Here is a 15,961-nt window from a genome sequence, read left to right on the forward strand (position 1 = left end):
CAACTTAATAATGGAAAAGCTGATACATAAACTAACTCAGAATTATTGAATGGACAGACGCTGAACTGAACAAGATACATTTTTCAGAAAAATACTGATCGCACATACTAACATGTCCTAAAAATAATACTTGTGGATGAAAGTTTAAAAAATGGACAAACCACTTGTCATGTATATGATTTAGCCTAGGCAAACCCTTTATAGGTAATAACATTTGCATGTGCACCAGTTGGTTAATGTTGGGTTGTTGTTGTTGGGTTTGAATTGGTATAATAATCAAGTACAAATTGTTTTTTTTTTTTTACATTATTTGTTTGAATGAATATATATATATATATATATATATATATATATATATATATATATATATATATATATATATATATATATATATATATATATATATTAAAATGTCAAAATGTGTTTATGGCAAAGCCTTGTTCCTTATGCAATTCCACACTAATCTGCACCAAATGTTGCATAGTTACCTGTTGGGCCCCTCCAAACATTACTGGCTGCATGACATTTCGGACGCCCCACCCTTTTCCCGGATTTCAGCACCTTCACACATGAAACGGTTGCCTGAAGTCGGTGAAACATCAATGCAGTCGTAGAAGGACCGGTCCACAATCCTCGAATGCACGGTTTCTGGGACATTTGCACCGCAGTGCACCACAATGAACTGTACCATGCAGGGTTAGGCAACAGATGGGGAGAGAGCACAGTGGGTCCCGGTATGCAGCAGCACACCAACTCTCGTCTCCTCCGGGGTATGTCAGTCAGCCACACGCACCCATTCTCGGTACAGTTTACTTCAGAGTGCAAAGCACATCAAGCGATAAGCGAATTGGAACAGCGACCTACAGGATCATTGATTTTCAACAATTGATGACCGTGTTGTCATGTCTGTCCGCAGAACCCATACGGAGAACGGGTACTTTTTGCTACTACTAGATAAAAGTGGAAGTACTTTTTCTTGTACATTTGTGCTGCTGGCTGTTAGCAGCAAATATTCTCGTCAGGTGCAGCGTGATTGATTCTAACTAACTCAATGTGGAGCTAATTGTTGTCATGTTTTAAGAATGAGGTTGACGCAAATGTTTACGCAAACTTGACCGATTTCATCCATTTATGTGAGCTATCACAGGGGAAAGATCCTCTCTTCCCCAATTGAAGCATCCACTTCACAGAAGAAATGCTTTCTACTACAGGAGTATGCCACTTGGGGGAGTTCAATTACATGTACCCAGGCCTGAACAGACTTTCAGCCAGTGTAACGGAATACAAAAAACTGTACAGTAATACTAACCACAAATGTCTGTACCTTCTTCACCAGGGCAGGCTAGGCCATATAAAATGACCCATCAACGCTGTCGTAGGGCTCTGCAGCTCACCCTTGCTGTCATTAAGCCGGATGCAGTGGCCCACCCCATCATATCGGAGGTATGTAAAGTGCAGTGATGATCTGGCCTCCTTTCCCACACTGTTTTTCTTTCTCTTTAATGTCCTTTCTCTCTGATACATTTTCGTCAATGAATTGAGTCTCCAAAAATTGGGATAAACCAGAGAAATCATTATTGGGTATTAATGGCAAGCACTTGATTGTCTTCAGAAATATCTTGTGCATGTATGAGATTGGAATATTTTCAAGTCTGTTTGATTTTTAAATTAAATGCATTATCAAAAGTAGCCATGGACTGTTAAAGAATTAATGTGTTCACTTTATACTCCCGGATTTTAACGGAAGAGGCACTGAATGGACTGATGACTAATTGAAAACTGATGTACATAAGAAACTCCTCCCCCCGAAGACCTGTGCACTTCCATTTCATTGCCTGATCTGAAGGATGGAGAGAATAAATAGAGATGTGCCAGGAGTTCTCTTGGCCCCATTCCTTCTGGCAGACCAAGATCTGTTTGTGAACTAACAGCCTCAAGATCGAAGGAGATGCTTGTAGGGCAGATCCTACTGTTAATGTAAAATCTCTTGGTTTAAGGATTCTAGAACCTGGTAGATGCACAATCGATGGTCTAATAGAGCACCAACTAATAGTTCATGGGAAAGTCCTCCTATAAAGCACAGGAACCGTGGTGTTCCATCTCTGCTCTTGTGCCACGACTGTCGGTGTACGAACATCTGCAGTAAGAATCCTTCAAGAGACTTCTTACAATAATCTACCTGTGAAACCATGATCAGTGAAACCTTTTGTTACTTCTTGGTGAAACCGCCGCTGAAGGAACCTCCTTGCATGTATATAACTTCTCTATCTAGTTGATCAGTATTCCCCCAGAGACCACCATTGGAGGAATATCATTACTGATTTGGAGCTTTCTGTGCTAGCTTTTCTCTAGTGTGTACCTGGCTCTTGGAACCTTTTTTTTAACTCTCCGATATCTTCTTGTCTCAGGCTGTGCATGACAAAATACTGGATAACCAATTTATGATCATAAGGAGCAAAATCCTGCACTGGACCAGAGGCGATTCACAGAACTTCTACAAAGAACATTCAGGTAAGTGCGAGCCTAGGGCAGACCATGAAGGGGCATTGGAAAAATGTAAAGATTTCCTTTGGACATCATAAGAGGAGGAACGTTTATAGTCTCAGCAAATATATTCACCTTCACATACACCCTCACCCCCCCCCCACCCCCTGGCAAAAAGGGCCATAAAATATATAGTTGATAGGTTGGGAGTAGTAGTGCCCTCTACATTAAGCACTGAGAAGAACCAAAATCTGTCCTCCTCCTGCACAAATGAGGGCCCGAAGGACTCTTGTTTAGAACCACCCTGACTCCCAACTGAGATTTTGAAGCGCTCCTCTCTTAATAGGTCAAATATTATTATAGTTTGGTGTGTGAGGACTGAATCCAACTGATGTGTGAGCCTTACACCCAAAAGGGAAGACGTTTTGTGGCTGCTAGCATGTTGGTGCAGCTAGAACTCAAAGGAGTGCCGCAGGGCAAGAGAATACTGCAGGTGATTCGGGGGAGCTCTTCCTTCCCTGTTTCTGTATAACAATCTATGGAGTGGTGCTGCTTCTCACTTGCTATAGATCGTCCTTGAATGGGTGCTGGCTAACCTGAAACTGACTGTCCTGGCCCTACCTCTAGCTATACTAGAATCCCCATGGCCCTGTTTGGAAAGTAACAGACAGAAATACAGTCTCCCTTTTTAGTGCCTGGCCTTCCATACAGGACAATTTTACCTAATGTGCAGAATTGATTGACTTTTTTTTAAAATTATTTTCTTTCTTTTAGAGGAGGACCTATTCCATCTAACAACCAAAGCACAGTAATAACCATCAGTGACTGCAGTCAGGGATGAACTCGGCCTTTCTGACTTTCCATTGGTCTAGTTAAATACCAGCTGCTTTGTCCACCCTCAATTATTGGAAACCCAAGTATCTGCAACCACACCCCATCTCGCCAAGCATAACCTGTGCTGAAAACATGCCTACATGCTCTACTTAAATCAGTCCTAGCACCTGTACTTTTAGCACCTGATGAAGTGCACTGGAAATGGGAAATGACATGGGCCCATGTATATCGTTGATGAATCGCTGTGTAATATTTGAAAATGACCTGAACATATTTCAGAATGTTCAGAAAATTGAGTTTCCCACAAAAGTGTTTGGGTGCGCGCACGGCCATTATAAATGGGAGAAGGTGCTTTCTAAGGAAACGGAGTGGCTTTGCATTCCATAGCAGGACATATTGATATTTCTGTGTACAGAGGTTATGGGCGAGCCCATCCCTGTCTGACACTGATCACAGTGAACGCGCCTATTAACCACAATATCTTATGTTAGGAATATGGAGACTGATATCAGATGAGCTGCCACGCCCATCCAATTTACCCTTGTTTGTGTCAGGTGATAGCTGTGGTATCCCACCTTACTTTACTTTGCCAAACAACTTCTTCAACACTTACCGCTTGAGCATACACTTCATCAGACATTTACTTCTTCATGCATTTACTTATTATCTTTTACTTTTCACGTTGTCAAGGTGGCAATGGATATGGTAATGTTAGCTGTAAGGTTAGGGTCGGGGTCAAGAAAGGACTAGGAGGAAGAATATAGGTTAGAAAAGAAGGGGGGATAAGGGGTGCAGAGGGTCTCCCCTGGAATGAAGAAGTGAATGTATGAAAAGTTAAATGTGAAGAAGTGAATGTATGGCAAAGTGAATGGTGAAGATAAAGACATTCATCTGATAGCTGTATGGTTTGTACCTGGCCAGGATCACCTTTGTCTGTCTTTCCTAAAGCTATTTGCTCATGGGGTTGTTGTGATACAAAAATAGCTGTGTGTGTGTTTTTTTTTTAAATTTCTCCTCCAAGTCGTCCACGCTCTCCGTCTCCAACCTCAAGCCTTGGTGCCTTTTTTAGACCCCCTTCCCAGTGTGTTTATCTCTTATTTGGATTTGATACCATGGACTCCTCACCTGGTTGGCTTGAAATGGATCCCATGTGTGGTAATAGAGGTTGTGTCTCCCAATAATGATGTAGGTTTCCTAATATGGGCCATCTAGTTGAAGCCTAGGGAACAAAATGGCTGAGAAATAAATCATGCCAGTAAAGTTGGCGCTACTGCAGTGGAAGTGCGGTCAGAAGGATTTCGTTTCCACATAGTGTATGCTGTTCATGGGGGAGCTGGGTCTGGTTGAGATGCAGTTAGTTTTAGAACGTTCTCCCTCGTTGAATTCAACTTATCATGCATCTATTAACCACAAAGCAACAAACCACAGAACTGTGTGAGGGGAATCCTAACACTGTGCACAAAGATATCTCTGTAATCCCCATGATCAGGAGCAACGGGTCGGTAGGTGTGTGTGGGTGTGGGTGTGTGTGTGTTTGTCTGTTTATCTAGAGTGTAAGTACTGACCGACTCCCTGTCTGGCTTCTTGCAGGACGATTCTTCTATCGGAGACTGGTCGAGTTCATGTCCAGGTACCAATTGTTGTATTTCTGTGATAATCACCCTTTGCACTGCCATAACAACCAGTTACTCACTTTAATAGATCAAATGGACCTAGAGAGCTCAACGCGTGGGACCAAGAGACCAGCAAAGAGTATTCAAATTCAATTAGAAATGTAACCTAACAGTATTTTACTATGCACACGACTCTCTTCGTGTCGCCGTCCGATGTAGTTTGTCAATTTGAGCCCCTTCTTTGTTTAATGTTGCTGCGTCTGTGTGATAGAAATTCTATAATGGCTCTCTGGTGTATTCACATATAAATATGAATAATCAAACCATTGGTTACTTTGGTTAGTTTCCTTTTATATAACCATTTAAAAGGCGATCAGGTGCCCTGACATAATTACTTGTCAGTGGAAGAATAGTTGTATACAGCTGCCACCATCAAATAAATCCTTTGGCTGCACATAGATTGACACACCTCCCCTTTTCTAAAACCATTCCTGGCTCTGCATGCCATCTGACACCATTCCTTCAGGCCTCTTCCCTGCCCGATACCAACTGTTAACCTCTCTTTGTGTGACGCCATCCCTTGCTGTTTAATTCCTTTCAGATCCTCCCACTGCTGTTCTTTCCCTGTCTGTCCCAAGCTCTTTATGGGCTGACACTGCAAACTGCTGTCAGGTCCCAGATAGTTGTCCTGCAGAGGTTGCTGGGCCCTACAGACCCCCAAGAAATGTGTAGTTTGCAACTGATTATTGTCAGCTACACTCTCCACACCTCCTAAGGGAAAGTGGAAGTGGATAAAATAATAAATAGCACGCACCCGCTTCATTTGCTTCTATTTGCATATCAAGAATGTTTGCTGCACTCTACAAAACAAATTACAGGCAATGACTTGGGTTGCTTCGTCTTCACCTTACTTAAAATCCCTTTCCCGTGTCTGCCCATGTAACTTTCATACCTGGCTGCCTTTGCTAATTGCTAAAAGGCTCTTCAAATTGCTTGCTGGGATCTCCTGGACTTCTGTTAATGTTTTTTAACAAGCCTCTTGTCCAAACTTCTACACTTTGAGAAATGTCTTTCCTTGGGAGGTTCTTATTTTAATAGATACAAATCCTTTTGAGAGTCTTTATTTAACTTCTTTATTTTATGATAAATCAGAAGTGATTATCCCAGAAAACCTGGCCTGGACCCCTTCTCATGTGTCAAGGGAAGGGCAGCCACTACCTGATCCTGACTTTGGCGGCAGTATTATGTGGGAGGATCACATGAGGGGAGGTTCAGGTCAGGAAGAATGGGAAAATACTATAAATAGCTTCCCTAGTGATCATATCATATTGATGGTCTATTGTAAAGTTGAAAATCATGAAATTGGTTTAAATAGGAACATTAGGGACTTTAAGTCCCATAATGCCCTAGGTACTGGAACACGGAAGAGGGCCTTAGAAGTGCAGAACTGCAGTATGTAGTCTAGTGGTTCTGATGACTCAACACTGAGCGGGACTTTTAAATATATAAAGCCCCTTCCCCTTCAGGAGCAGGCCATCTAGAGAAGCAGAAGGCGTGAGAAGCAGTGGAAGCACCAGTTTGTAGAAAGTGCAGGAGACGAGGCCACAGCTGTTGGGAAAGCGGGACACTGTGTTAAAGCTGTGGCAGAAGTCGGGAATCATGTGAAATGCAGAGTGCAAGCAGCGGGAAGCGGTTAATAAACTGTCTGCCTGGCGGGCGAGAGAGGCTCTCCCAGTTCTGTGCACTGCTCCAGTGTGGCAATCACCGGAGTGTAACCAGAGCAAAGGTGGCTCCAATTGCAGGAGACGCGAGGCACAGACACATTGTAGGAGCCCTCGTACACCTGGGTTTCCCCGCTGAGAGCACGAACACGAGCAGCGGATCCGGAGGAGACCCGTAATAAAACCAGTGAATTGTCCTTACTTATGTGACCCAGGGGGCGCTCCTAACCCGACCGCTGGCTCAAGAGGATGATTTTGAATACCAAACTAATGAAAAGAAAGGCTGGACCACAAACTGGTCGAACTAGTGATTTAAGGCAATTTGGGCAAAATGATCGCTTTAAGAGAGAAAGTGAAAAGAAACATTGCAACCACCAGTGTCCAAACAAAAAGGGAGTAATATTTAACAAGAGTGAGAAGCAATATTGTAACAACCATTGTCAAAGCAAAGAGGGGACAGTATTTAAACAGAGTAAATGTGATACACAGAAAGGAGCATTACTTTTGTAAGGAGATTGTATTGTATCAATCATTGCCTAAGACAAAGAAAGGCATATAAAGGAAACCAAAGATGGCAAAACAGAAGCCCTCCTAGTGATCATTCTTAAGGGGGACAGAGCATGTTCTGCATTGCCGGGCAAGTGAATCGTTGGGAAGTACATTGTCATGAAACAATTGTTGGTGTAACTTTCCCCAGTGGGGATTAAAGTGTGGAAAGTTTTGAAGCAAGCCTTACCACAAGATACTGATAGGAGTTTTGTCCTGGCAGGTGAGTAGACCGGGAAAGGGAAACTTAGTGGTTAGTCATCGCTGGCGAGTTGACCAGGAAGAAGTTGAAGTATTTCAAAGTGGTAGACTGTTGTGGCAAAACGAAAACAATACATCCGATGTTGTGCTGGTTAAACTATTGTGAAATTATCCCAACAAAACTGTGTTGTATAAAAAATAAGTCTTTTTGGTTTATCAAACGAGCAGTTTATTGCTTGGAAGAGTGAGAAGTCCTAATTGATAATTGTGTTGCCAAGTGAAGAACCTATGGATTGAAGAGAACTTTGTGTCATACCTTGAGTGGAACTTGGCTACTGGAAGAACCTACTTACCTTTGACTTTTTGGTTGGAAGCATCCCGATTTGATCTAGGGGAAGGGGATTCGATCCTGGATACAAGGATCTATGTTATAAATTATATCTAAACGTTATTTTGTGGAGTTTGAACAGCCAGATAACCCTTTTATGATTTTGTTGTATGTATGAGTGGGATGGATAGAGATTCTTTGGACATTAGGTCAGTTTTCTTTAGCTTTAGGTGTGTTAGGTTAGGGAGGGTTCAGAGTTTATCCCACCCTTACTGTTCAATAAAATGGCTAATTGTGAGAAAACTATATGTACTTGTCCATCTTGCATTACTGACCCCTCACAATATGTAACGTATTTATAAATAAATTCCTTTCTCTATTCCTAGCATTAATAATTGTGTGCACTAAAGATAATCAATGTTTTATCTTAAATTGTTGCTCCTTAATAATGAATGTCATTGGTGTCTTCTGTAACTAATTCTCTTCTTTTCCTTGTTCCGAAATCATATTCTGTAGTTGTTCGCACTCTTGTTTTTCACCACACAGCTGTCTTCCAAGGAAACGGCTGACCCGCAAGTGAACGCTCGCCGGCTAAATTGAATGCGCTCTATACGCAGTCCTTTGCCTCTCTCTTCGTTAACAACACATCTCTTGCTCCCGTAGAATTGCCATCCCGCGATCAAGCGACTAATCCTTTCAGAGTTGCGCGCGTCCTTTACCGTACAAAACTTCTCTTATACTTTGATACTTGCCCACCAAAAACAAGGCTATTACCTTTCCTACTGCTTCTTCACACATGCATACAATACTCTTGTGAAGGAGTACACAGCACTCTTGCATAACTGATTGTTAACTACACTGTTGCTGTCTACACAAGGGTCACTACTGTTGTAACCTTAACATCTACATGTATAAAAATATTTATATTAGTCCTGATCCCACCAGAGTTCTGCTACATGTCCTATGCCTTCTTCTTTCAGATGAATCTTGCTGCTTTACCTTTAAATATATTTCAATAAACTAAATCTTTTCGTAAGCTAAATTAACTGTGACCTGCTTGGTCTAAGTCTAAGATCAAAGGAGGTTTAGGATCTTTGAGTGTTCCAAACTACCTCACAGGAGTGCAGTTTGATGAGCTTACACCTTCATTTGCGCCAAATCATGTCACTATTATTAATAGATCTTCAGAGGTTCCTCATAAAAAAAGCAACTCCAGTGGTCCTTGGGGTGTGCAGAAAAAATCTTAAGTGCTTTGTCGTACGACGCTTGAAGCAGGAGACACAATATTACGAGGTGGGATTGAGCCCCTAGAATGACAAATCGCACCATTTATTTTTCCACACACGTGGAACACAGCCATATAAAGGATCAGATTTGAGAAAAGCTAAGTGCCGAAACACGTGTCATCCACAAAGGGCTACCAAAGCACTTAATAAAGACTTTTTCTGCACACCCCAAGGACCACTGGAGTTTCTTTTCTTATGAGGAACCCCTGAAAATCTATTAATAATAGTGACATGATTTGGCGCAACTGAAGGTGTAAGCTCATCAAATTGCCTGGTGATTCTACAACAGAGTTGAGGGTCTCTAAGTCTCCGTAAATGCTCACACCCATGCGACAAAAGTCAAAATTTCCCATTCAGAAAACAGAATTTGGAATTGTACAACTATTCACATTCGCGAGGTACAATCAGAAGGGTGTCAATCAAAAAGCCCCTCAACAATAGCCTCATACCTCACAGGAGTGACCTCAACCAATCGGCTCCCTTATTATCCTCTCCATCTTGGAATGGGACTCTTCTGTTTCCCTGCTATTGAAAAGTGGTTAAGGAACATAAGAAATACTAGATTCAGTAAACAAGCATCCCCAGTTCCTAAATTCAACTTCCATGCCTTACCAGAATTTTCTGAACCCATTGCCCAAAAAGCACCCTTTCACCTTCTGTGCAACTGGGAATCTGGTGCAATACCTAACAATGTTCTTTGTCTATCTGACACACTCCCTTGTTCACCTCCGACTATATCCCTTCATGGAGCGACACCATCTATTGCTGTTCTTTCTCTGAGTCACAAGATGAATCGCTCACCTCAGACTGTTAGGCAGAATCACCTGCAGTACCGTTGGGGAACACTACAGGCAATTCAGACTACAAGTGCCAGTACAATTTCACCTTTGGTACAAGCCAGTACTACACAGTTATGTGGTAGCAGTGGCTGAGCAGCCAGACTTATCTCAAGAGTTGAGTGAGTAGTAGAACAAGTTACACAAAGGACCAACTAATGCAGTGATTCAAATAGACACTTACTCGAGGGGGCGCTAGAGGACCGACCAAGATGGCCGCTCCCCTGTAAGCTCTCGGCTGCCTCCCGCATGAATCTTGTTGAATCGCGGCAATCCTGAGGCGAAATCACTAAATAAGCAAGAAATCCACTACTCTAGTGCAGCACCTCATCCCTGCCGAAAATCCGGAGAGAATCGGTCTCGCCTTCCACGAGATACCCACAGCGTGGTGCGGGCTGCACATCCGCGAACCACGTGGGCCCCTGGAACACCGGCCTGCCCGGCAACAATCCTCTGTAGACGGACAGGAGGGGCGGAGGACCCACCCGTGAGACCTACTGAGACCAGCAACAGCGGGGAGGGGACGCCAGAGAGCAGCACTGCAAGAATCGCTCGGGACGGTGGCGTCGCTTCACCTGCCCTGCAGAGCAGCTACATGGCTCACATCGAGCAGAAGGACGGTGTCGGAGCGGACACCCACAGGTGAGAGGTGGGAGGCGCGCAAAGGCACACAGAAGCATACAAAACAAGCAGGACGGCAAGCCTACGCTACGCTAGCAAGAAAGGGTCACTCTGCAGCACCCCCGCCATTTTAGCCCATAACTACTTTCTGCGCGGCTGGGTCCCAGCCCCTTGTGTGGCACACAGCAGCTAAATCAGAACTTGGGCCGAAGAGGGATAGATTATAAATCCCGGCACGACTCAACTGCGACCCTTCATTCGTGCACGCCTCGACAGCCTTTTATAAAATCCAAAAATGGGACGCTCCGACACTGCCGTCCACAGCACGGGACAACCAACCGAACTGCGCCCATACACCCGCCAAGACCAAGATGGGGAAGCCTGACAAGTCCCAGAGAAGACTCAATTTTGACGCGGGCCCAGCACCCAAAACGCCCAGGCCGGACCACCGCCCCAAATCCCCGAATAATCCATCGGAGGAAGAGCAACTGCAACAAACGGACATTAGCGAAATCCAGATGGAACTAAAAGCTGGGATAGGTGGCCTGGACAGCAAGATAGACTCGCTCTCGTCCAAGGTGGACCTGCTGCAGCACCGTCTCGACAAACAGTGATAGGCTTGACTCCGTCGAAGACAGAGTATCGGATCTGGACGACGGCACATCAGCACTCACCACCCGAGTCTCCACGCTCGAGGGCCAAATGAAAACCATACTGGCCAAAAATGAGGACTTGGAAGGCCGCTCCAGACGAAATAACATAAGGATAGTCGGAGTCAGAGAACAACAACTACCAAACAGAATGGAGGAGCACATCGAAAAACTATGCACTGAGCTATTTGGCCCCTCAGTTCTGTCGCAATTATTCGTAGTGGAAAGAGCCCACAGAATCCCTGCAACAAGACCTGCTCTGGGAGCTTCTGCCCGCCCGATCATCGCCAAGCTCTTAAGCTACAAGGACAGGGACGCGATCCTGAGAATGGCAAGAGAAAAGGGCAAACTCCTCTTCGATGGGGACAATATCCAGTTTTACCCAGACTTCTCGCCGTCAGTCCAAGCCCAAAGGAGATCGTTCACCCATGTTAAACACAGATTGCGCGCCAACCAAATCACGTACTCCATGCTCTTCCCGGCGAGGCTTCGCATTCAACTTGAGGGAAATACTCACTTCTTCAACTCCCCCGAAGAAGCCACACTGTTCCTCGACAGGCAGGGATATAAATCCGCCAACCAAATGTCCGGAGCCATAAACAGAGAAAGATCGGGGAGAGTCCCGCCTTGATGAACACCTGCGCCACTGACCCAAAGCAAGAAGGAAACAAGCCATCAGGTAAATCTTTGCAAACGGGAGGTTGGGGCCTAAGCCTTGGAAGGCCACCTGCGCCCCGTGCACAACACGCCTTGTGTTCTGGTTGGCGGGGGTTCCAAACGGACGAGTTGGGGGTTTTCCGTGTAAGGAAAATTGTTTTACTGTTGTTGTTGTTCGAAACGCGCGCCATCGCCTAGCTGCGGGCCTCGTCCTGGGCCCCGCCGCCGCCCTTTGCACGCCCTCCCGCCTGATGCAGCTCCCATGCAATCCAGCCGCCCCAAATGTCGGGACACCACCGAGGGGTGGCCCACCGCTTCTCCCGCAAACGGGCTCCATATAAAACATCACCCTTCCAATTCAAAGTAGCAACCTGGAACATTAGAGGGGGCAACATCCCGGCCAAGACGCGAAAGATCCTGCAATTACTCAGACGTCACAAGATCAAGGTGGCAATGATTCAAGAGACCCACCTTCTACCTCAAAACGAACACCTGTGGGCCCGCAACTGGGGATGCCACCGCTACTTCTGTTCATATTCATCCTACGCCAGGGGAGTCGCAATTCTCCTTCACACTTCGCTAGGGTTTCGCTTGATCAAAATGGAAAGAGATAACGATGGAAGGGCACTTTTGGTTTGGGGCATGGTGGAGGGAGAGGAGGTGGTTTTCGTCAACTCCTACGCCCCCAACACAGACGGCGCAAACAACTTTGACTGGGTGCTATCCCGCCTTGCGCAAGTGCGCAACGCAACCATAATCTGGGGAGGCGACCTGAATACTCATCTCGACCCACAGAAAGATAAATCACAGCCAACAACCGCGCACCCATCCAAGGCCAGCCTACAAGTGCAGGAGATCTGCAAAGCATTCGACCTATCAGATATATGGAGGATCCAGCATTGGGAAATCAGAGACTACACATACCACTCAAGTGTACATAATACGAACTCCTGCATCGATTATCTGCTAGTCTCCGCACACAGCAACTGGCAATGGGGCAGCTGCCAAATACTCCCCAAAACCTTCTCGGGACCACGCCACGGTAATACTCGAATGCTGCTTACAGACTACCAGACCACAGCCCTCCCAATGGCGTTTCAAACCCAGATCTCTTGCAGATCAAATATTTGCCACTGAACTAAGCGAGGAAATCAGCACCTTTCTTGAAATCAACCATGGCACCGTCAACTCCGCCGGAGTGCTGTGGGAATCACTCAAATGCTATGTAAGGGGCGTCTGTCTAGCCAAAGAAAACGTAATCCTGAAACTTATCAGACGTGATCTAGGGACCAGCGAAACACACCTGAAGGAACTGGAAAAGCAGCAAGCCGCTAACAACTCAGACCACATCCAGGCAATGTTGAAAGAAGAACTTCTCAACTTCAGAAACCTAGCAGAATGGGAGTTAACATTTCTGGGCCACAATCATAGAATTAGACAATATGGCGAAGGCCAGGAGCCTGGGGCCCTTCTTGCTCGTCTTATAGCCGCAGACAGGAGACCAACAAGGGTGGACAGTATCCGAACACCGCAGGGAAATATGTTGCACAAAGAAGAAGACATAGTCGAAGTATTCAGGGCATTCTATCAAGATCTATACAGTGCTGGGTGCCCGGCAGATACCGAGGCGATCCGGAACTACCTCAACGACACAGAACTGTACTGGGTGGAGAGAGAACTCCGTGAGCCGCTGAACGATCCCATAACTCTAGATGAGATCCAAGAAGCCATTAAAAGTCTACCGCCATCCAAAGCCCCGGGGCCTGATGAGTTAACTGGTGAGTTTTATAAACACTTCGCCCATCTCATAGCCCCTCTTCTCCTAAATGTCTTCGAAGAAGCGATTGAATCTTGCATTCTCCCACAAACACTAAGAGAAGCCAATGTAATACTTCTACACAAAAAAAAACAATCCACCCGAAGAATGTAAATCCTATCGCCCAATATCATTAATTAAATCTCGATAATAAAATCCTGGCAAAGATCCTCCCAAACCGACTACTCCCGCTAATGCCTGCACTGGTACTCGCTGACCAGGCAGGATTCGTGCCTGTGCGAAACACTACATTCGGGATAAGTAGAATGTTCGGGGTTCTGGCAGCCCTCGACCCCGAACAGCAGGCGGTGGCGGTGCTGCTGGATGCCGAAAAGACGTCCGACTCCGTCGAGTGGCCCTTCTTGTTTGCCGTGCTGCAACAGCTCGGACTTGGGAAACATTTTATTAAGCTGGTCTCACTTCTCTACAATCAGCCCCTATCAGCAATCACTCTTGGGTCGACTTGCTCGGCATATATTAATCTCCAACGCGGCACCAGGAAGGGATGCCCACTATCTGCCATGATATTCGCCCTTGTGATGGAGCCCTTAGCAGCAGGCCTCAGGGAACGCCAAATTCAGAGGGGGCTCAAAATAGGACCTCACCGTCTGATAATATCCCTCTATGCCGACGACATAGTCCTGTACATGCAAAACCCCAGTGAAAACCTTAACCCGATCATGCGAGAAATAATAAAGTTTGGGTTAGTATCAGGGCTGAAAATCAATCAATCTATCTAAATCAATCGTTTTTCCCTTAAACACAAAGACCAAAATAGTTAAAGACGATTTCAACTTCCATTGGGAAAAAGCTCACGTCCGATACCTAGGAATCCTAATGTCCCTGAACCACCATGACATATTCAAAGACAATTACGAAAGCACATTGAAAACACTAAGGGATAAGGTGAACAGGTGGAAAACTCTACCATTCACCCTCTGGGGAAGAGCCTCACTGGTAAAAATGGTAATTCTCCCCAAACTCCTGTATCTATTCTCCAACATCCCCATCCTGTTGACTCGGCACTTCCTTGGTAATCTGAGAACTCTGGTTCTAGACCTCATTTGGTCGGGTAAACCTGCAAGGGTGGCATACTCGTCCCTCGTACTCCCTGTCACTAAGGGAGGCCTAGCGCTACCCGATTTAGAACGGTACTACTGGGCAGCACAAGCCCAGTTCCTCAGTCACCGGTATAAGCCCCAGTTCGTAAGACCACACGTACAGGTCGAACGGGCACTAGCCTCACCCAACCTGCTAAGGGCCGTGATCATCAGCAAACAGGCTGTGCCACACACGACGCTGAACGTAGTGCAATCTACTTACACAATATGGCAGAAAATGGCCCAAAAGTACAAGATACACTCTAGATACTCTCCTCTACTACCCGGTAAATTCATCCCCGAAGTCCCACTCTCCACTGAGAAAGTGTTTCTGAACTGGGCGGACAAGTGCAAAATAAATACACTAGGTGACCTTTTCATACAAGACACCTTCATAATACCGCAGCAAGCAAAGGAGAAAGGTAGCACCTCCTCCCTTGATATTTTTATGTACTTTAGAGTGCGGTACACCCTTCAGGCCCTCATTCCATCGTTCCCACAACAACCACCCACTTGGCAGCTGCTGCACAGAGTTATTCAGGCACAAGGCGAGGGCAAATTGGTCTAATCTATCTACAAAGCTCTGCTCATGGACACTCTACCATCAAACCCCAAAACGAAAGCAAGATGGGAAACCACGCTACAAACACCCATTCTAGATGAAGACTGGGACTATATTTTACAACAGACTCAAAAAGTGGCACTCAACTCCCGCTTGAAACAAATCCACTTCAACTTTCTGCACCAAACCTATTATACCCCCAAAAAGAGAAACAGACATCACCCCGAGTCAAACGCATCTTGTGACAGATGTGGGACCCCTGATGCTGACTTTTTGCACCTGGCGTGGAGCTGCCCAACAGTGACCAAATTCTGGTCAGATGTGCTCGATGAAACTGACGCAATAATCAGCGAGAGGGTGGAGCACTCTCCACTAGTGGCACTCCTAGGGCTAACGAGACCCCTATCCTTGCATGTTAGAAAACTGGCAAGCATGCTATTGGTACTGGCACGTAGAAGATTGGGCATGGCGTGGGGACGAGGTACACCCCGCACACAAGCGAACTGGAGGAGAGACATCATCTATTGCCAAGAAACAGAAACGGAATTCATAAAGACACTACCCCTCCACGCGGGACCCCCGGATATTTGGGGCCCGTACATCTCACACCTCCTCTCCAGCACCGTGCCAACCGAGCCACCTGATCAGCCACCGCAAACTACACCTGAGTAAACCAAAAGCAATAGAAGCTCGTCGCGTATTGGGA

General features: G+C 45.6%; 1 protein-coding gene across 2 annotated transcripts in view; it reads left to right on the forward strand.

Annotated features, from left to right (window-relative positions):
• Window positions 1–15,961, forward strand: part of NME6 (NME/NM23 nucleoside diphosphate kinase 6) — a 148,696-nt gene that overhangs the window by 43,202 nt on the left and 89,533 nt on the right. Inside the window, exons 2-4 of one of the 2 annotated variants that reach the window (XM_069629479.1) lie at window positions 1,342–1,443; window positions 2,409–2,511; window positions 4,909–4,948. In XM_069629479.1, coding sequence (XP_069485580.1) covers window positions 1,357–1,443; window positions 2,409–2,511; window positions 4,909–4,948 — 230 coding nt within the window. In that variant the 5' untranslated portion in view covers window positions 1,342–1,356. Of the gene's footprint in view, window positions 1–1,336; window positions 1,444–2,408; window positions 2,512–4,908; window positions 4,949–15,961 lie in introns of both variants that reach the window. The other variant, XM_069629478.1, reaches the window with a different exon arrangement.

This window comes from Ambystoma mexicanum, chromosome 12, assembly GCF_040938575.1.
Source record: "Ambystoma mexicanum isolate Mex_15411 chromosome 12, UKY_AmexF1_1, whole genome shotgun sequence".
NCBI lineage: Eukaryota > Metazoa > Chordata > Amphibia > Caudata > Ambystomatidae > Ambystoma > Ambystoma mexicanum.